Genomic DNA, 21,255 nt, shown 5'->3' on the forward strand with positions numbered 1-21,255 from the left:
GCCATACTTCAACCGGTTTGGAAAATAAAACTTAGCAATCATGGAACGTTTAGTTCCAATCATAGAACGTTTCCAAAATAAGGTGTTATGAATAATAATTGACGCATTGGTTCATAACAAACATATACATCAATATACATACAATACCTACCACTGCTAACTGTTAGTTCAGTGATAGTGTTATTCAGTGAGACGTATTTAAAACTACAGGTGAATCATCTACTATTGAGTAAATATTTATTGAAATATTTGTCGTTCCACCAATATATAAGCCAAAAAATGTGTTTTTGGGTTTTGTAAAGACTAATTGCATAATAAAGGAAAAAAATTAGGTATATAAATTTATCTTGGAAAAAGAAATATTCTGTAATAAATTGAAAAGTAAACAATATGAAATTACATATATTTTAAAATATGGTTCTTGAAATGAACTTTATATACATATATAGAGACATATATACAATAAAAACAGCTAAACTAAGAGCTAAAGTGTTCATTCAAACAGCTAGTTTGAAAGTGTTCATTCCATTATCATTTTTTATATCTAATAAATATAAGAGATATAATTATATCACTTATGTCGTTTGATACCCTATAATAAGATCAAAAATTGTTTTCAATTTATGACATCCAAGAGACATATACTTTTCTATATTAAACTTATTTGTTTTGACTTGCCCGAGAAAAAACGTGCAACGTGTATAGATATTTTGAGTATAAATTAAAAATCTTTTATGATGAGATTAAATTAAATGTTCGAAAAGTCATTAAAAATTCAATTAAGACCTTTGGATTATAGGAAAAACTTTTATGGTACTTGTTATATCTACAAAAAATTCTAAAAATGAATCAAAAAGAAACATAACCTATCAAGTTAAAACACAGTCTTATTATTTATTATATTGAAAAAAGAACTATCGGTTAATTACAGACAGATTTGGATTATTATGCGTCAAATTTTGTAATTCCTCGTGCTTTAGGACAATCTTTTGCCCCGTTATCCTAGACCTAATGTCAAAATTATTGTCTAAATCCTCATTCTGCTTGTTACTCATATGTTGCCTTTGATGCCTGATATGTCTCTGTTGAGACTGTGGCCTCACCAGATCAGGCAATGACGCTAAGCGCTCTATTCTTTCTTTTTCTGCCATTAACTGGCTTTGTTCGTACATTTTTTTAAGATTGCAGGCGTTTATTCGAGATTTTGCTGAAAAAGTGTAGTTTTCTGGGAACTCCAAAGTACAAATATCTAATGTTGGTAACATATGTATGTCACTATGTAAGGCTGATGTTGAATTGCGTCCAAGTAGGCTATGAATTCTGTCCAGTTCGTTTGTTTGCCGGGCGGCGTCAACGATGAGGGTAGGTATGGGTTTTGGTGTGGCTGAAAATAATAATCACAAGTTGGTTAGGTTACTCTATATCCAAAATATTAATATAAGTAAGCACAAATAAGACATACAAAATTGTGACATACATTAAAAACAGATCGTTACAATAAGACTAGCCATATCTATAATGAAGAAAAGTTTCTTAAAATTAATATATTCGTAATTAAACAAAAATCTGTATATTTAGTGTAGTTTATTTCTTTTTATTCTTTTTTCATTGTTTAATATACAGAAATGCAAACACTGTTCGATCCGTGCGTGACTGACGCGACATCTACCGCCTTCATCTAACAGTTTTGGACCTCCCAATTTAAGGTTAAACATAATTATGTTGAATACATACGAAATTGACAATTATTAAAAATTAGTTTTTTAATTATACTTTTTCGATTTATGTACAAAATGAATGTAGTATTAAGAACTGGTTTCTAAAAATTCGTCATAATTTATCTTTTCAACCCCAAACGGAAAAGAAAGGGAAAAATCTAGTACTGGCAAATCACGTTTGTCGTTGTGGAAGAGCATGTAAATAATAATAGTAAAAGTTATGATATAAAAGCTAAAGTCATCAGGCATGCTGCAGATAGCTTGAAGCCTTATGAAATATCATTTAAGGTATTGTTACGATAAATTCTGACCCAAAACCGTAAATATATTTATTACTAATATTTTCATTCATTCATGTATTTTTTAGGTAATGCCTACCTGACACACGATGGGTCCCCCTTTGTAATAAAAACAACAATTCGAACCTTCTGGAGACAAGCCGATTTAACCATACCGGTTCTGAGAACAATTCGCCGCTCTGTCTAGAAGGCCTTTCAGCAAAACAGCGGTCTATGTTCGATGTGTTTCGAGAAACAACTGTTTTCATTCTCGAATAACAGGACTTTATATTTATAGAGGGATTTTGGTTATGGAGGGACAGTTAATAAAGAAGATTCGCGCTCGCGATATTGTTGTTACGCTCGCCTAAATAAATTATGTGTATTATTCGTTTAAATAAATTGATATAAATTATTGTGCCTTTTAATGAATTAAGATAAGAACAAGACATTATAAATTAAATAGACATTGAAATAAAATCATAACAGTGGTGCAGAAGTGTGATATAAAATAAATTGTGAAAATGGCTACGATTTATGAGCTGACAGTGACTAATTTAAGAAGACATCTTGAAGACAGAGAATTAGCTTCTACCGGAAAAAAGGCTGAGTTAGTCCAACGACTAAAGAACGCTTTGCTAGAAGAAGGACTAGATCCAGAGACTTATATATTTGAAGATGCTGTCCTCTCGTCGATTTCGAAAGTTTCTGGTGATGTAGCCAAAGTTTCCGGTGACATCGCATCATTAGAGAACAAAGTTTCTGGCGATATTTCGAAAGTTTCCGGCGACATCGCTTCTTTAGAAAGCAAAGTTTCTAACGAGATTTCTTCTCTGGAAAGCAAAGTTTCTGCTAACATCTCTAAAGTCACTTCTGAGATGTCTGCTCTTGACGATAGAGTGTCTTCGTTAAAAAACCAAGTTGCTGCCGATATGTTGGCCTTCGAAGAAAAGATATGGAAAGAGATGGAAAGGAAGATGGAGGAAACAGGGACAGCAGAGAGAGGAAACAATCTAATTAGAGTAGAGATAAAAGAAGACGAGACGAAATGTAAGTTGGAAACACGGCCGAAATTTGAAGGAAGTGGAAGTTCTGTGCATGTCAAAGTCCCAACTTTCGACGGAAAATCGTCATGGAACAACTACATGAAACAGTTCGAATCAGCTGCAAGAGCGAATGGATGGTCTGAAAAAGAAAAGGCTGTAAATCTGACTATCGCTCTTCGAGGAGATGCCTTAGATGTGCTTCAGACCATAGCCGTAGAGGAGACCGATGATTTCGAACAACTGAAGAAGAGGTTAAATATGCGATATGGCCACGAACATTTGGAGCATGTATATCAGTCGCAGCTTAAAAATCGTAGACAGAAGAAAGATGAGGCTCTTCAAGAATATGAAGTAGATATTGCCAGATTAGTACGATATGCTTATCCAACAGCTCCCGAAGACATGATGGAAAAGTTGGCCGTTCAAACGTTTATTGATGGTCTTCGTGATCATGAAATGCAGAGAACACTACGATTAGCTCGTCACAAGACGCTGGTTGATGTTTTATCCGCCGCCCTCGAATACGAGTCAGCTACGCAGGCCTCTGGCGGTTACAGTAAAGTTAGGACTGTAAAAGAGGAAGGAGATGAAGATAAACTTGACCAGCTCTTTAATTTGATGAAAAGCATGACATGCAAGAAAAAGAAGACCATAAAATCAAGAAACTCACCATCAGGAAAACCAGAACGAGTCAACCTTAGGGGGGCAGCTTCGACCCGGAACTCTTCCAAAGACCCTCTTATACTAATAGCTTCTTTGAAATGTCGTGAAGATAGTGTATATGTAGATGGAGACATAAATGGTAAAAAGCATACGTTGTTGGTGGATACCGGAGCGACCAGAACCATTATACGCCCGACAGTTATAAACAGCCGAAAGAAACTGTTACCAACGAGGTTACGACTTCGGACCGCTACAGGTGAAAATGCCAACATTCATGGAGAAATCCAGGTACAATTGGGAATTGGGGCAGAAAAGTTTGTCCATACTGTTATAGTTGCTGACATCGAAGAGGATGTTATATTAGGAATGGACGTAATGAATATGCATGGATTCCAATTGGATTTTAAGAATAAGGTAATCAAAGTTGGCAACGAGGAGGTATTTCTTTATCCACATAATGACAACACTGTGCAAGCAGCCATTACAGAAGATACAGTCGTGCCTGCGAGAAGCGAAACGATCATAGTAGCGCGACTACAGGGAATTGTAGACGAAGGGAGACCTGTTATGATGGAGCCTTGGAACCACGACGATGAGGTTGGCCGTGGAATCATAATTGGAAAGGAATTGGTGACTTCGGCTAAAGAAATTCCTGTGAGACTTATCAATGTCAACGACTACCCAGTGACCATAAAGAAAGAGACAAAAGTAGGAACTTGTGTACCTGTGACATCCATAATCCGTCAGGCGACAACATCTGATAATTCCAACGACAAATTCGACCAAATGGTTGCAGTTGCAGGACAGTCTCTAAATCAGATGGAGAAAAGGAAATTAAGGGAATTTCTTCGGCAGTATCGTGATATTTTCGTACCGAAAGGAGGAAAGACGGGAAGAACTACGGTTGTTAAGCACAAAATTGATACTGGTAATGCTAAGCCAATTCGTCAAACAGCTCGACGATTACCACAGGCGAAAAGAGAGGAAGCTGAAACGATTGTTCAGGAAATGAAGAAAGACGGGGTGATAGAACCTTCTACGAGCCCATGGGTCTCTCCGGTGGTCCTGGTTAAGAAGAAAGACGGAACGACGAGGTTCTGTGTGGATTACCGTTTGCTGAACAACGTTACCAAGAAAGATAGTTATCCTCTGCCTCGGATCGATGACACATTGGACACATTGGCTGGAAGTAAATTGTTTTCTACTTTAGATTTGAAGTCTGGATACTGGCAGGTAGAAATGGACCCAGTCGATAAAGAAAAGACAGCCTTCACCACAGGATCTGGATTGTGGCAATTCAACGTTATGCCATTTGGACTTTGTAATGCTCCTGCGACATTTGAGAGTCTTATGGAAAATGTGTTGAGAGGGTTATCTTGGAAAACATGCCTGGTTTATTTAGATGACATAATCGTCTTGGGGGAGACGTTCGAAAATCATTTGAGGAATTTAGAAAACGTTTTTAATCGACTTAAAGCTGCCCAATTGATGCTAAACCCCAAGAAGTGCCAGCTATTTCAAGGTAAAGTCAATTATCTGGGTCATATAGTCAGTAAAGAAGGAGTGGCCGTGGATAAGGGAAAAATCGATTCCATTAAGGAATGGCCAAAACCAACTGACAAACATCAAGTGAGAAGTTTTCTTGGACTATGTACTTACTACCGGAGGTTTATTAAGAAGTTTGCAGATATCGCTAAGCCATTAACGCGACTTACAGAGGAAGCAAGAGAATACCGCTGGGATATAGACTGCCAAAATGCCTTTGAAACGTTGAAAAAGCATTTAATAACAGCACCAATTTTGAGGTATCCACTGTCAGAAGGAGAGTTCATCTTAGATACGGATGCAAGTAACGTGGGAATTGGAGGAGTGCTGTCTCAGATTCAAGGAGGACAGGAACGAGTCCTCGGATATTTTAGTAAAGTCCTTTCAAAACCTGAGCGGAATTATTGCGTCACGAGAAGAGAACTTCTAGCAGTAGTTAAATCAGTAGAGCACTTCTACCAATACCTCTATGGCAGAAAGTTTCTAATCCGAACCGACCATGCCGCCCTTAAGTGGTTGATGCAGTTTAAGAATCCAGAGGGTCAGATAGCCAGGTGGATCGAACGACTCCAAGAATACGATTTTAAGATTGAGCACCGGGCCGGAGTTAGCCACAGAAACGCTGATTCTCTTTCCAGACGGCCATGCCCAGCAGAGTGTTCCCACTGCAACAAAACGGAATCCAAGGAAGCAGCAGTGCTAAGAACGACGATTGTCAATGACGACTGGACGCCTACTAAGATAAGGGAAGAACAAGAGAGAGATCCAGTTATACAGCAAAACCGAAAATGGAAAGAGGAAAACCGTCGACCACCTTGGCAGGAAATATCAAACCTATGCTCAGTAGTTAAGACGTATTGGGCCCAGTGGGACTCATTTATCATCGAAGATGGCTTGCTCAAACGAGTCCTGGAAAATGATGACGGTTCAGAGAAGAGAAGACAGTTGGTGATCCCAAAGAGCAGAATAGCCGAAGTACTTCGTCAGTTACACGACAGTCCATCGGGAGGGCATTTTGGTGTAAGGAAAACCCTTCAGCGAATTCGGGAACGGTTTTATTGGATGAACAGTTCCGACGATGTAAAAGACTGGTGTAAGAAATGTACTATTTGTGCCACGAGTAACGGGCCTTACCGAAAAAGGAGAGCTCCTATGAGACAATATAATGTTGGAAGCCCGTTTGAAAGAATAGCTTTGGACATCGCTGGGCCATTTCCAGAAAGTGAAAAGGGAGGCAAGTACATGCTGGTAGTAATGGATTACTTCACTAAGTGGGTCGAGATTTACGCACTTCCAGACCAGAAGGCCGCCACCGTTGCAGATAAGTTGATCCAAGAATATATCAGCCGATTTGGAGTGCCTTTGGAGATCCATAGTGACCAAGGCAGGAACTTCGAAAGCGATCTATTCCAAGGAATATGTGATAGACTAGGCATGAAGAAAACAAGAACTACCGCGTATCATCCGCAATCGGATGGTATGGTAGAACGAATGAATAGGACAGTTGGCAAGTATTTGACAAAGATTGTGTCCGATCATCAGCGAGACTGGGACCAATACCTTCCGTTCTTCACAATGGCCTACAGATCTGCTGTTAACGAATCAACAGGCCAGACACCAGCCAAAGTCCTATTCGGACGCGAAATGCGACTACCTTGTGATCTAGAGTTTGGGTGTCGACCTGGAGAAGATGTAGCAGGTGAAGATTATGTGATCGAATTACGAAGAAGAATGGACGATGTACATGAGTTGGTCCGTTCCCACCTTCAGATCGCTAGCGACCGAATGAAGAAACGGTACGATACACAAGCCGAAAAGGGTTGCTTTAAGAAGAACGACAAAGTCTGGCTGTATAATCCCAAGACGCGGAAAGGTTGTTCTCCCAAATTGCAGCAGTTTTGGGAAGGTCCATACCTCATCATGGAGAAGATCAACGATGTCATCTACCGAATAAACAAGATTCCGAGGGGAAAGCCGATGATAGTACACCATAACCGGCTGGCGTCTTTCGAAGGTGACCACGACGTAGATGAAGAAGTGGAAGTAAACCAAGTCCAAGACGTGTCTGACCTCACGTTTGAGGAATTCATGGGTGCCTATGGAGGTACCGGTAAAGCAAGACATGGTGTTACCACTGAAGAAAAGCAAGATCTACTCGCGCTCCCCGATGACTACTCGCTGGCCCTTACCATCCCGGCCAGTATCAAAGACGCACCAGGGTTGGCATCCGTCTTTCGAAGGAAGTTTGGTCGAGTTGCAGAACTGCAATGCCAGGTGCCAGCTCCCGGTAAAACCTTGAAACTCCAAGATGCATCACGTTACCTTTTCTACCTGGTAACAAAAGACACTGCCCGTGACCAACCTACCTACCGAGATGTATGGGAAGCCTTACTTCAATTGAGAGAGCACGTACTAGAGTCCGACGTGCAAAAGTTAGCCATGCCAAAGTTGGAGTGCCGCCAATTAGATTGGAGGGTTATCCGAAATATGGTGGAAGAGATCTTTAAAGACACCGAAGTCCAGGTGTTAGTCTGTTGCAATCCGCATAGTTACTGGTGCGGAGAGAAAACCGTCCCTTGTCATTTTTATACAACTGGAAGTTGTAAAAGAGGGTCCAGTTGCCGATACCAGCATACCGTTCCGGTTCCAGTCCCGACAAGGTTCCAGGAGGAACAATCTTTTTAAGAGGGGGGCAATGTTACGATAAAGTCTGACCCAAAACCGTAAATATATTTATTACTAATATTTTCATTCATTCACGTATTTTTTAGGTAATGCCTACCTGACACACGATGGGTCCCCCTTTGTAATAAAAACAACAATTCGAACCTTCTGGAGACAAGCCGATTTAACCATACCGGTTCTGAGAACAATTCGCCGCTCTGTCTAGAAGGCCTTTCAGCAAAACAGCGGTCTATGTTCGATGTGTTTCGAGAAACAACTGTTTTCATTCTCGAATAACAGGACTTTATATTTATAGAGGGATTTTGGTTATGGAGGGACAGTTAATAAAGAAGATTCGCGCTCGCGATATTGTTGTTACGCTCGCCTAAATAAATTATGTGTATTATTCGTTTAAATAAATTGATATAAATTATTGTGCCTTTTAATGAATTAAGATAAGAACAAGACATTATAAATTAAATAGACATTGAAATAAAATCATAACAGTATATTATTTAAATTTTTCCTATTTCAATTGCATAAAAATGAAATTATGTGATATTTACTTTTTCATAATAATAGCACGAATCCATCTTTTTCTTTTCTCTAATTTAATATAATCTTTCAAAACCTATAAAAACTGCACTCATTATTGTTGCTATTATTAGCACAATTAAATACGCAACATGTATTTGCACCCATTTTTGATAAAATTTATGGGTAAAAAGATAGGTCAAATTTTACTGTGCATACCATGGTTATGCACAGTTACGTACGGAGCGAATATAGAAATCGTGACTTAGGAACTTCTTAGGAATTAATAAAAATAACTTTACAATGAAGTCAAACACTTCCAAAGTAATTAGTATATTAAAAAAACATTAGAAATGAAAATCCGAAAGGATTAACATTGTTTAAAACATCTTCGGTTCTCATCAAAACGTCAAAAAACTGTCAAAGTTGAAACACGCTTTTTGAAGTTCGTTATAAATTTTTAGAGATTTAAACAGTACTAAATACAGTTCCGTAGTAAGAATTCATAGAAATTAGACGTGCCTTCAGTACAGCAACATTCGAGACTCCAGTAAATTGTGAAATTTGTGGCATTCTAACAGCAATATCGTTTATTGAACCACCTACCATATGAGTGTCAATAGCGGGGGGAAACCCCCTGACCCAAAAAATACACAAAACCAGCTACGTCTGGAAATATATTTGATAATCAAAGTGATGCCGAAATGGATCTTTCTGTAAGTACTCCAATTCCAATCAATTTAATGAATAATCCAAATACAACCAATCTGAATGAGACACAACAAAAAGTAACAAAACAGGTAAGGCAAGCATTTTTATTCAATAGTAATGATCTAGGCTCATATCGTGTATATATCGAGAATAGCTCTAGTGAGTTTAAAGGTAAACTAAATCCTTTAAAGATTGGTGAAATTATTTTGTCTAACTTTCCTGAAGCAGACAATATGATTTCAAGTATAGACGCCATTGGCCGGAATAGAATTAGAGTCAAATGCAAAGATTATAAAACTGCTAATAAAACTGCTAATAACCTCATTGAAAACAAAACTCTAGAAATATTTCGTTTAAATAATTTAGATCTGTATATTCCAAAATTTATTTTACACAGACAAGGAGTTATTAGGGATATAGACACAGATTTATCGGAAGAGTATATTAAAAATAGAATTAAACAGTATGATAGTCATTGCATATTTAAAATTGCAAATGTTAAAAGAATTACGCGTAAAGTAGAAACAATTGTTAATGAGGAAAATATTGTCGAATATGTCCCTACTAAGTCTTGTATTGTGACCTTTAAATCGCAAACTTTACCTAAATATATAGTCATCAATAAGGTTATTAAAGAAGTTGAAATATATAAACAGAAAGTTTTGTTATGTTTTAACTGTCTTAGATACGGCCACTTAGGAAATCAATGTAGGAGTCAGCCACGATCTAACAGATGCTGAGAAACTCATAATTCAAAGAACTGTAAAAAGTTGCGTTCACACAAGTATGTTTCAGTTGTAAGGGGAATAATTTGACCACAAATTTAAGCGCATGCCCAGAATTTACACGGCAAAAGTTAATAAAAGAGACGATGGGTTTAAAAAACATTAATTTTTACAATGCAAATAAACAAATGCCTAAGAATTCATATGCTAGTATTCTTACTCTATTACTCTACTCTATTAATACTCTACAAGAACCTTATGGATCTAATCATGGGCCAATTATTTGGCAGAAGCCACATCCAGTAGAAAACATAGAATATGGAACCTTAGCAGAGCCAATTGGATGATGTATACCAGTACTTTGAAAACAATGAAAATACCATTAATCTACGAAGAATTGTTGACAAATATAAACCAGGCAGCCAACGTCGCTATCCCAAAACATTCTTTCATTAAAGGAAAAACCATGGTGGAACAATCATTGTCAGTTAGCAGCTGAAAATGGAAAACATGCGTTTATAAATTATAAACAAAATCCAACGCTCCAAAACCTAATGGAGTATAAACGACTAGATGCCATTGCAAAGAAAATCTTCAAACAGAAGAAAAAGAAGATTGTAAATCCGTAAAATAGTTTCGAAACACAATTCAGATAACTGCCTTAATCTGAGCCTTCTAAAAATTGCAAGCCATAGCCAGACGTTGATAAAGATGTTAATAGAGACATGAGGAATCTAAAATTTGCATTCCACGACATGTCTCCTCAACTAAGCACAAATCGTTAGCGAATTAGTTTCTTGTACTCATACAGATTAGATCCGAATAAAATGAAAAAGACAGTCAAGATTTCATTTCACGTACAAATCGTCTATGTATCTGTTTATACGTATTTCGCTTTAATAAAGCTCATCAGAACAGCTATTCATAGGCGTTCTCAACGTGAAAAATAAATCTTTCCTGTCTTTAAGAAGCAACAATAAAATGGCTTCGAAACGGACGCAATAGCGACATCTTATATTAAATCCGTAAAATAGTTTTGAAACACAATTCAGATAACTGCCTTAATCTGAGCCTTCTAAAAATTGCAAGGCATAGCCAGACGTTGATAAAGATGTCTATGAATAGCTGTTCTGATGAGCTTTATTAAAGCGAAATACGTATAAACAGATACATAGACGATTTGTACGTGAAATGAAATCTTGACTGTCTTTTTCATTTTAAGAAGAATTGTCTTGATTTTTGCGAAAGCCTAACTCAAGAACACCAATAAAAGATATCTGGCGAAAAGTTAATTGTTTTAAAAACCGCAAACAAGTCAACAAAGTACCTATTGATCCAGAAGATACATGGTTGCAGGAATTCCATAGAAAAATTGCCCCGGTATGGGTTCCAAATGACGACACTGTACAAGAACATATCGAAACAGTACCCCGACAAAACCACAATTTTGACGAAAATTTTCATTTATGGGAATTGCATCGAGCCCTTGAACAAAGAAATAATACTTCTCCAGGTATTGACAATGTGTCATATTCGCTGTTATACAACTTACCTATAGAATATAAAATTTCACCAATAAACATTTTCAACAATATTTGGAAAAATAAGACACCAGTACCAAATAGTTGGAAAGAGTACCTGGTAATTCCGATTAAAAAACCTGGCAGACCAGAACGTAATCCAAGTTCTTACCGATCTATCTCCTTATCTTCATGTCTTTTAAAAACATTTGAAAGAATAATTAAAAATAGATTTGAACATTGGCTAGAACACGATGGTATACTTCTACGTTCCCAATATGGTTTTCGCAAGTCTAGGTCTACTCAAGATGCAACTACAGCTCTAGTTACTTCAATTCCGCTTAATTTCACATCAAAAATGTCTACAGCAGCTGCGTTCCTTGACATTTCTGCTGCTTTTGATAATGTCAATTTAGACATTATTTACCAAAAAATGTTGTATATTGGAATCCCAAGATCATTTGCTCTCTTTTTAAAATCTTTATATTCTAACAGACTAACTTTTTTAAAAAGTAATAATGAGGAATTTTCATACCCCCGACTAACTAATATTGGATTGCCACAGGGGAGTATTTTAAGCCCGATTTTATACATCCTGTACAACATAGATCTTGAAGTTAGTATACCGAACCATACAAAAATTCTTCAATATGCTGATGATGTTGTTTTATATACAGCAGGAAAATTGTTAAGTACCTGTGAGGATAATTTGAAAGTCACATTAGAAATCGTAAATCAGTACTATGAAGAAATAGGATTATCAATTTCTGACACAAAAACTGAGGTGTGTTACTTTTCACAAAAACATAGAGTTCCACAAGGCAATCTTAATGTGGAAAAGTTTAATTTCCCTATAAAAAACTGTATTAAGTATCTTGGTACCTATCTAGACAGGGAATTGTTATGGAAAGATCACATTCATCAAATTGTTAAAAAATGAGAAAACTCAATAAACATTTTAAGAGCTTTCTGTAAAACAAATTGGGGAGCGTACCCAAATATTGCTTTGATGTTTTACCGTAACATGATCAGGCCGATTTTCGATTATAACTGTCATTTATTTGGATCAGCGGCCAATACACATCTAAACAAACTTCAAATTCAAAAAAATAAATGCCTGAGATTATGCCTAGGTTATTTAAAATCCACTCCAGTCCAAATAATGGAAAATGAAGCGGTGAAACCTCCATTGCATTTACGCCGCCAATTCATTAGCGACAAATTCACAGTCCGAATTATGTCCAAAAATTGTAAATACGTTTAAGATCTTAATGAGCTATCAGTTTTAGACCTCACCCATAGGTACTGGAGAGCTAAAAAATCTATACCTTTGGTAGAAAGCTATCTAAGTACGGTAAAATATAACGATATTCTCTATAAAAGCCAAATTCCGCTCTACTATGGTGAAATGGCCAAAAAAAAAACTATTTTCTAGAAAGGTTAGGATATGTTACTAAAACTCACATTTACTCCCAAATATGTTTGATGATATAATTATTAAAGAAAAATGGTCAAATTATCACTACATTTTTACTGATGGGTCAAAAAATGCAAATGGAAAGGCTGTGCAATGTTTCACGAAAATAAAAATTACCATTACCAGTATAGCTTACCCAATGCTCAATATACACAGCAGAAATGATAGCAATAATGTTTGCTCTTCAGTATGTAGTACTGAATCCGACTACAACTATGTTATATTTACTGACAGTAAAAGCGTGGTCGACAGATTTAACAACATTCCAACAGTCAAACACATAAACCACATTGAACTGAAAATTCTTAAAATTCTTTATAAAACTATACAATTAGGATTAAATATAATAATTACATGGATCAAGGGCCATTCGGGAATAAAAGGCAATGAGATCGTTGACAATTTGGCTAAATCAGCATATATGCTGGAGAAAAAGTAAACAGAAATTTAATTCCAGCGACAGATATTGACACTGTTAGTAGACAAAAACTTAAAATTACATTACAGAGAATGAAGACTGGCCTAAACTTTTATCATTGTAACACTAGGATACCCTCAATAAGATGGTTCTACACAGAATCTAATCGACATTTTATAAAGACCATTAATCGGCTGAGAGCAAATCATGCTCTTACGCCATCTTACATGCATGGAATCGGCTTATCAAAAAATACTCCCAATTGTACTTGTAGCAAAATATTCGATCTAACACATATTATATTAGAATGTGATTTACAAATTACTAATATAAACGAACTTTATAAGGAATTAATAAATTCTAAGTGTTGTTTTCCAACAAACCTTAATCTTTTTAAATAATATGGAAATTCTTCATTGCATTTACAAACATGTTAAAATATGTAAATATAAGTTGTAAATAGTATATAGGCATAATCTGTTAATATGGTTTGAAAAAAAAAAACAAAAAAAAAGTATACCACAAATTAAAAAAAAACAAAAGAATTAAGAAAATTGAAATAGAACAAGAAACAAAAAAAAATAAATCAAAAAAGAGAACAAAAACAAAAGTAAAAAACAAAAAAGCAACAAAAAAAAGAAAACAAAACAAAAAAAACAAGAAAATTATGAAAGAATAAAAATATATCAAAACAAAATTTATGTATCCATAAAAATATTAGGTATATGTAATACTAACATTGATAACTGATAACAAGAAAATTTTGACTATGAATCTGCAATCAATAATAATTAAAATTATTATTGATAATAAAGATCGATAATAATATTGATAAATAATAAATACAGACGATTTTAACAATAAACACAACAAGTCTGGCTAATTGGCTGTGCCAAAGCCATTTTTTCAGGGAAAAAAAAATCTTCGGTTCTATCAGACCATCATTACTAAAAACTTAAGTACTAACCTAATATCGATTTTGTCGATGTTAATTGATGTAACTAAAAGAGAACATATCAGCCCTTACTCAAAATATACACACTTGTATGTGTGTCTACTATCAGACCCACAAGTTCCATTTTAGTTAACCCATTTCTTCCTAGTGCAGTGGTGCGTTTTCGAATCATTTATTTTAAAATTCTTTTACATTTTTGGTTTCTTGCTATCTTCTTCTAACAATAAAAAATTGCAGCCTTATTGCATTTAACGTTTTTCAATTTAAATGAAAATGAAAAAAAATTAGGTCATAATTTCATGATTGTTTCAAGACGAAATATAGCGGAATGAGCATATTATTCTTTACTATTTTAATGACACGTCCACTGCTAAACATACGCCTCCCGTAAATACTTCAATTGCATCCGATCTTGAGTAACCTGAATCCAGTTGTGCTAAATGCGCTTTATATCGTCTAACCACCTTGTTGGAGGACGTCCTCGATTACAATAAGCATCGTGTCTAGGTCTCCATTCTAAAGTTTTCTTGGTCCATCTTTCATTTCTAACTCTGGCAACATGTCCTGCCCAGTTCCATTTTTGCGTTGTAATTCTTTTAACTGTGTCGGTAACCCCAGTTTTTCTCCTATTTGATTTGAAACTCTGTCTCTGAGGGAAATATTTAACATTAACCTCTCCATTGCTCTCTGTGCCCCTTGCATCTTATTGATTACTTTTCTGGTGAAGGTCGATGTTTCTGCTCCATACGTTAGAGCTAAAAGTACGCATTGATCAAAGGCCTTTCTTTTCAAGCACATGGGAATATTTGATCTAAAGACTCCCCTCAGTTTTTTGTAAGCTGTTCATGTTAGTCCTATTCTCCTGTTTAACTCTGATGTTTGATTTTCTCTTCCTAATTTAATCCCGTCGCCCAGGTACTTATAGGTATAAACTTTTTTAATTTACCTGCCATTAGTTGAAATGTTTTTGGCCAGTAGGTACAAGGTTGGTCATCTATTGTATTTTGGAAAAGTTAATTTTTTAAAAACGAATGTTTATGCACTGATTTGGGATGATGCCGAAAATAAGAGTACATTACATAATCTTGCGAGAAAGACACCACTCCAACTTCTCTTTTATTTTTTGATAATGAGGTAATTGATATCGTGCTCAATATTACGAAAAACTGTAAAAGAAAAATATGAAAAAATACAGCAATGATAGAATTATTTTAACAATTTTTTTTTCTCCTGTAGATTTATATATAGATCTAAAATCTAAATAGTTTTTTGCTACTGGTACAATCCGCGAAAACGGAAGTAACAAATTATTGTGCATTTGAAAATTGTGAAAGTATCGGTAAAAAGGAACGAGATGCATACGATACAGTTTTTGATAGAAAATCAAAAATTTCATTCGTACGATGGAATAATAATTGTATAGTAACGGTTTGCAGTCATGTTTTCAACGTCAAGCTTCTAAGTTCTGTGGAAAGAAAAGATAACAGAAAGAAAAAGAAAAGTGTATAAGTTGCAGCCGAACGTAATCGCACAATATATTATATTATATAATTATACGGGTGGTGTTGACTTGCGCGACAACGGCATTGCAAATTATAGGTCAAGAGTTTAAAAAAATGGTGGTGCAACTATTTGTGAATTCTTCTGGAATTTTTGTAATTGCTGGAAAATTACTTACGAAGTTAACAAATCTCAAATGTCGCAATTAGAATTTAAATCATATATTGCTCACCGTCTGATCAAAACTGAAAACAAACCAGTATTGCAAAATATTCCAGGAGCGCTGGCAGAAATTCGATTTTATAATTTCGCCCATTTGCCTAATCATCCATCAAAAACAAGAAGGCGGCGCAGAGTTTTTTACACAATTTCATGAACTGTAGTTAATTAAAATTAAATATTCTGCCACTGGTGCATTTTCGCCCCAGTAAAGAAATCAATAAAATCAAATATTAAAATATTGTTTTTAAATTTATCCGACTTCCACAATGTATTTACCAGTGGTGCATATGCAAAAGTCGATATTCTACATAAAAAAAAAATAAAAAATTTACATTTTTTTTTATTTTGCTTTTTTATACTAATGTATTACTAAAAACACGTTTTTGAAAATATTTTTCACATTATTAGAGTTACTGGTTAAATATGGGTTAAATCTATCGACATTTTATCGCATTATTTTTAAACTTTGCAACCTGCAAAATGTAAATTTAATAATTCTACTGTTTTGTGATGGGTTATTAAGCGCTTTCACAGATGATGCTCTAAACTCTAATAGGACCGAAAACGTTTTGAATAATTGTAATCCTTTTTATTTATAACGTTTTTTTCTTAAATATGCCAATCACTTTGAAAGTTTTTTACTTTATTATAAAGTTTTTTAACTATGCTGTATAGTCAACCATAGGGAACTATACCATTTTATGCAAATTAGTAAAACGTTTGTCAAATCAATAAATTGTTAACAAGTATAAAGCAAAGAATAACTGCGCCGTAAAATCATGTTTGCAGTCGGAAATACAAAATTTTTTTAAATGTGTACAACTTCATATATTAAAAATAAAAACATGAAAATTCGGTACATATATTTTTTAAAGAACTATGTTGATATAAAGTGAAATTCGTTTAACAAAATTTTCTATCCATAATAATTATGTATTATATATATATATGTGGCTAAACACCCCTTTAGGGGTTACGCCGCTTACGCTCTCTAGATCTATGTTTTGAGGTAGATCAGTCCTCATGTTCCTTATTTAATTTTCTCAGTTATTTTTCTCCATTGTGTCCTATCTCTGGTTTTTCCTTTCCACTGTCGTATGCCCGCCTTGTTGAGATCATTTACAACTTCTTGTAACCATGTAGATCTTGGTCTTCCACGTCTTCTTTTGCCAGCTGGTGTCCATTCCAATATTGATAATATCGTCGTAGTTGATCCTGATCTCCATACGTGTCCTAGCCATTTTGCTCTTTGTTGTTTTATTTTACACACTATATCTTCCTTAATTTCTTCCAGTAGCTCAAGGTTCGTTCTTTGTCTAAATTCATTTTCATTTATTTTTATTGGTCCCAGTATTGCTCTTAGTATTTTTCTTTCTTATATTCTAAGGTTTTCCTCTTGTTTTTTTGTCATGCTGAGGGTTTCGGCTGCATACATCATCGTCGGTCGAATTATTGTTTTGTATACCTTCATTTTCGATTTCTTACTCAATAGTTTATTTTTTAGTAATTTCTTATTTGCATGGAAGGTCTTATTTGCTGTAATAATCCTTTCTTTGATTTCTGTTTCTCTTTCTCCATTGTTTGTTATTAATATTCCCAAGTACTTAAATTTTTCGACTTCTTCAAAAATGTATTCGCCTAGTCTAACCTTTTTGTTTTCGAAGTTTTTATCAAATCTCATTATTTTTGTTTTTTCTTGGTTTATTTTTAATCCCATTACTTTTCCTTCTGTTACCATTTCATTTAACATTTTTTCCATTGTTTTTCTATTTTTTGTTATTAGCACAATATCGTCAGCGTATGCTATTATTTGTCCTTCTCTAGTTCTAAGGGTACCTTTGTTTATTTTCCTGACGATGTATTCCAGGGCAAGATTAAACAGGGTTGCTGATAACGAATCTCCTTGTCTAACCCCTTTATTTATGACAAATTCTTCTGTGTCTCCTACTTGAGTTTTTATACTCACTACAGTTCTACTCATTGTCATTTTTATTAATCGTCTTAATTTGTTTTGTATTCCCATTTCTTTCAGAGCTACCATTAATTTTGATCTTTTTATTGTATCAAATGCTTGCTGAAAATCTATAAAAAGCAGTTCAATTTCTATTTTATATCCATGAGCTTTTTCCATAATTTGTTTAACTGTATGTATGGCATCTGTTGTAGACTTTCCCTTAATAAATCCGCATTGATAGTGTCCTATGATATTCGTCATAGCGTTGGTCAGTCTTCGATGTATTAAGGTCGACATAATTTTATATGCTGTGTTTAATAGCGTCAGTCCTCTGTAGTTATTACACATTTGTTGGTCTCCTTTTTTATGAATCGTGATAATTTGTCCTTTGTTCCATTCTTCCGGCATTTTTTCTTCGTCCCATATGTCTTTTATTAAATTGTACAGTTTTTCTTTTAATTCTTCACCACCATATTTTATAAGTTCCATATTGATCCCGTCTGATCCTGAAGATTTACCATTACGGCTGCTATTTATAATTTCCTCAACTTCCTCTTTTGTTGGTCTTTCTAGCTGGTTTCCTAACATCATTGTCTCTTCTTCTACGTTTTCATTTAGGTCTTGGTCTTCTTGCTCTGTTAATAATTCTTTAAAATAGTGAGTCCAAATTTCTTTATACTCTTCATCATTTTCTGATACTTTTCCATTTTTATCTTTTATGCCTTTTATCTTTCCTTTAAAAGTTTTGTTTTGCTCGCTAATTTTCTTATAAAATGCTTTTGTGTTTCTGTTCTTACTTTCTTTTTCTATTTCTTTTATCTTATCATCTAACCAGGCACGTTTAATTTTCCTTATTTTTTTCTTACATTCATTCCTTATTCTATTGTATTCTTCCCTATAATCCTGTCTATTTGTTCTTATCCACATTTGTCTAATTTCTATCTTCTTTTTTAGCATGTTATGGCATTCTTCATTATACCATTCTTGTTTTTTTTTGTTTCTTTTTATTCCTATGTGTACATCCGCTGTTTCATTTATACATTTTTTTAAATTTCTCCATTCTGTTTCTATATCCTTTGTATATTTACACTGTTCCTTTAGTTTTTTGTTCATGTCATCAGCATACTTAATCCTTATGTCTGGAGCATTCAGTTTTTCTACGTACCATTTGTCTTTCATTGTCGTGTTTTTTAGAGTTCTTTTGACTTTTTGTTTTACCTTTGCAGTCACCATAAAATGATCTGTGTCTGCATGCGCACCTCTATAAGTTCTCACGTCCGTAACCGATGTTTGTTTCCTTCTTGTAATCAGAATATGGTCTATTTGGGACCATGTTTTTTGGTCTGGGGAAATCCATGTTACTTTATGGTATTTAGGATGTTCGAAATTTGTACTAATGATAATCATATTGGTACTAGCTGCTAGGTTACATAATCTTTGACCATTGTCATTTGTTTTTTCGTGTAATGTGTGTTTACCTGCTACTTGGTTAATGTAGTCTTCCTTACCTACTTGGGCGTTAAAATCTCCCATTACCAGTATTGTGTCTTCTCTAGGTAAATTCTCCATTTCTCGTTCAAGTTCCTCATACATTTTGTCTTTTTCCTCCGCAGCAGCACTTTCAGTTGGAGCATATACGTTTATGATTGATATATTAAATGGTTTGGCGTTGATTCTCAGGTAAGCCATACGTTCATTTATTGGTTTAAATTGCATAATGTTATTTTTTATTTTTCCCATAATTATGAAAGCAACTCCATATTGACCTTGTTTTCCATGTCCCGAATACTGTAGTGTGTAGTTTTTTTTATTTATTTCTCCTTGACCTGCCCATCTAATTTCTTGAATCACTGCAATATCAATTTGGTATCTTTCTAGTTCTGAGACAATCTCCTGCATTTTTCCTGGTTCAAGCATTGTTCTGATGTTCCACGTACTTATTTTTAGTTCATCGCGTTTTTTCATTTTTCTATTATATTTTTTCCTGCTCGTCTGTTTTATCTTATCTAATCTATTCATGTCCTTTTCCTTTGTCATTTTCGTTTCCGTTTTTTGTTGTGTGTAATTGTAATCCTTTTTATTTATAACGTTTTTTTCTTAAATATGCCAATCACTTTGAAAGTTTTTTACTTTATTATAAAGTTTTTTAACTATGCTGTATAGTCAACCATAGGGAACTATACCATTTTATGCAAATTAGTAAAACGTTTGTCAAATCAATAAATTGTTAACAAGTATAAAGCAAAGAATAACTGCGCCGTAAAATCATGTTTGCAGTCGGAAATACAAAATTTTTTTAAATGTGTACAACTTCATATATTAAAAATAAAAACATGAAAATTCGGTACATATATTTTTTAAAGAACTATGTTGATATAAAGTGAAATTCGTTTAACAAAATTTTCTATCCATAATAATTATGTATTACAAGGAGAAATATTCATGTAGTAAATTAAAATTTAGTATTCGTTAAATAAAAATGCAATAAGAACTTAAACAACTCATATCAGCTATATTTTAAAGTTTTTGTGAGATATAGAAAATTGCTTTCGTACCAGAATACCATAAATAGGTACTATGTGCAAGACAGTTCAGATAATGAAGATTAATCTTTTTTGTTAACAAATAAAAGGGTTAAAGTCAATTATTTTGTTCGACAACTTATCCAATTCTCGATTTTGCTACTAGCAAAACCCAACAACTTACAATTTGCTAAAACCATAATTGTTTAATTATGTTTTTCAATCAAAACCGTACGTAATAATGTATTGATTTTAAGTATTATTATGTAATTCTTATTTACGATCAATGTTCTATTAGCAATATTTTGACTAACTTAATAAAATATTTCATCTATTTAAAACTACTCTATCAAACTTTAAAACTAACACTCATCAAAACCCAAGCTGTTAGTATTGTTTATTAAATACTATTAAACACAGTTTTTAAGTTAATCCTTTAATTAATAAATTATGCTTAAATACCCTCTTTCTAATAGAATATTTATAGATTCACTAATGTATTAATTGAATAAAAATTTAATAATTTAAAAAATAAATATAAAAAACAGAGACGAAAAGCAATAAAAAGTGGTAGAAGAGACAATACGAAAAACAACAGGAACGTTTTTGGATGCCGGGTAATCACATGTCTATAATATATACCGGTTTTTTAAGCATACACGCTCATCCCGTAGACATCCAAGGAGTACACCGCGGATCCGGTACAACAGCATATTCTAGTTTAAGTAGGAGATCCATTTAGAATTTAGAACTACTACGTTAGCCGTTTTGTTTTCTTATCAGGGTCTGAACCATCGACCTCT

At 34.3% G+C, this 21,255-nt stretch overlaps 1 protein-coding gene across 3 annotated transcripts in view; it reads right to left on the minus strand.

The window, feature by feature from the left end:
* Window positions 1–869: 869 nt before the first annotated feature.
* LOC140441349 (uncharacterized) overlaps window positions 870–21,255 on the minus strand; it is a 129,898-nt gene continuing 109,512 nt past the window's right edge. For 2 of the 3 annotated variants that reach the window (XM_072532014.1, XM_072532013.1), the window contains one exon: window positions 870–1,384. In XM_072532014.1, coding sequence (XP_072388115.1) covers window positions 915–1,384 — 470 coding nt within the window. In that variant the 3' untranslated portion in view covers window positions 870–914. The remainder of the gene's footprint in view (window positions 1,385–21,255) is intronic. The other variant, XM_072532015.1, reaches the window with a different exon arrangement.

This window comes from Diabrotica undecimpunctata, chromosome 5, assembly GCF_040954645.1.
Source record: "Diabrotica undecimpunctata isolate CICGRU chromosome 5, icDiaUnde3, whole genome shotgun sequence".
NCBI lineage: Eukaryota > Metazoa > Arthropoda > Insecta > Coleoptera > Chrysomelidae > Diabrotica > Diabrotica undecimpunctata.